Consider the following 1760-nt stretch of genomic DNA (forward strand, 5'->3'; position numbering starts at 1 on the left):
CGTGCTTAACTACAAACAAACGTTTCGTCGGCACGTTCGCGGAAAGTTTGTCTTTCGGTTCATGGGAAGTATATGTGTTCAGGGATTTCGAATTTTACTTTCGGGAGTATCCTGTGTATGTGTTATTTTTTATAATTTTTGTGATGGAATCTTCAGCATTTTTCATTCTTTGCTTGTTTGTTATTAAGCACAAAGCTACACAATGGGCTATCTGTGCTCTGCCCACCACGGGTATCGAAACCCGGTTTCTAGCGTTGTGAGTCCGCAAGCATACCGCTGTGCCACTGGGGGTCGCATTCTTTGCAAAAAAGGCAGTCGCTTTCATTTTTCAATTTTTTTTTAAATAACATCTTTTTTTAAACTCAAGTTAACTAATAAAGTACAAAATTTCATCACCTGATCTTTTTTTTAATGAAATACTCCAAAATGAAATAGTTTTCTTCATTCCCGCATTGTAAATATTCTCAATAACTAAATACTCTTTGACCAGCGAATAGTGGGATTGACCGTCACATTATAACGCCCCACGGCTGAAAGGGTGAGCATGTTTGGTAGGACGGGAATTTGAACATGCGACCCTTAGATTGTGAGTCAAACGCCCTAACCACCTGGCCATGCCGGGCAGAGATTAGAAATCTATATATTTATATTTACCCCCCAACAAAAAAATCGTAATATATTTTATTAAGCTATGTTACGAGTTAAAGGTGAAGCTAATACCTACCGACAACTTGAAGAACGAAAGTAACGTTTTCTTTCCCGTGGATGTTATAAGCAACGCACGAGTATTTACCACTGTCTGCAATCTTCAGGTTCTCGATCATCATTGACCATCGCGAGATTCGAACGCTGTTCGACAGTTCCCTCACAACCAAGCCGTTCTCGAGCACTTGCTTGTCATCCTTGAACCACGTGATCACTGGTTTCGGTTTTCCTTTCGCAGCGCAACGGAATACGACTGAGCTCCCGACTGGCCTTTGAAAGATGTTGTCGTCTTCGTGCTTACTGGTGGTCAGAACAGGAGCTTCTAGAAGAATGTATCAGGAGTAACAAGGAGTACAGAAAAACACACACACACACAAAGAAACGTGAAATATAGTTATTTCAATCCTGATCTCACCGTAAGTTTCAATAAACTGGGTTTATAAATTTATTCCATCACGTTAAGCATTGTCTTACAAAAAAAAACCAAACTTACAGCACGTTTTTTTTATAATTATCTTGATGAATTATATGATTACAGATTACTGCTGCAGAATTTCAGAATTAACAATAAGGATTTTTCCATTATTAGTAATTAATTAATTACTACAACCTATGTCACAGGGAATTGATATCTAGTAATACCGAAAGCAAAATAGTTTTGAAGCTTACGATCTCCTGAACCGTCGACTATTGGATCAAGTAGTTTTCCAGAAGACTTTCTGTTATTTGCAGTTAGGCCTGTAGAAGAGTCTGTAGTCGTTCCGTGAGGTTCTGTAAAGTGAAATTTATAATTGTAAAGAAACGTATCTTACAATATATCGGGGTTTTCCTTTACTATCCATTTATATAGATATCATTATATATCCCCCCTCCCCTATATATATCCTTATATATTCTTCGCCTCCCCCAGTGGCTTAGTGGTAAGCCTGCAGACTTACGACACTAAAATATGGGTTTCGATACTCGTGGTGGTAGAGCACGGATAGCCCATTATGTAGCCTTGTGGTTAACTACAGACAACCAAAGGCCCGGCATGGCCAGGTGGATAAGGCGCT

General features: G+C 39.1%; 1 protein-coding gene across 8 annotated transcripts in view; it reads right to left on the reverse strand.

Moving 5' to 3' along the window:
* LOC106467988 (fibroblast growth factor receptor-like 1) overlaps positions 1–1760 on the reverse strand; it is a 69805-nt gene that overhangs the window by 16943 nt on the left and 51102 nt on the right. For 5 of the 8 annotated variants that reach the window (XM_022396257.1, XM_022396263.1, XM_022396261.1 and 2 more), the window contains 2 exons: positions 1348–1476; positions 725–1027 (listed from right to left, as the gene is read on the reverse strand). In XM_022396257.1, coding sequence (XP_022251965.1) covers positions 725–1027; positions 1348–1476 — 432 coding nt within the window. The remainder of the gene's footprint in view (positions 1–724; positions 1028–1347; positions 1477–1760) is intronic. The other 3 variants (XM_022396262.1, XM_022396258.1, XM_022396260.1) reach the window with 2 other exon arrangements.

This window comes from Limulus polyphemus, unplaced genomic scaffold, assembly GCF_000517525.1.
Source record: "Limulus polyphemus unplaced genomic scaffold, Limulus_polyphemus-2.1.2 Scaffold2821, whole genome shotgun sequence".
NCBI classification, from domain to species: Eukaryota; Metazoa; Arthropoda; class Merostomata; order Xiphosura; family Limulidae; genus Limulus; species Limulus polyphemus.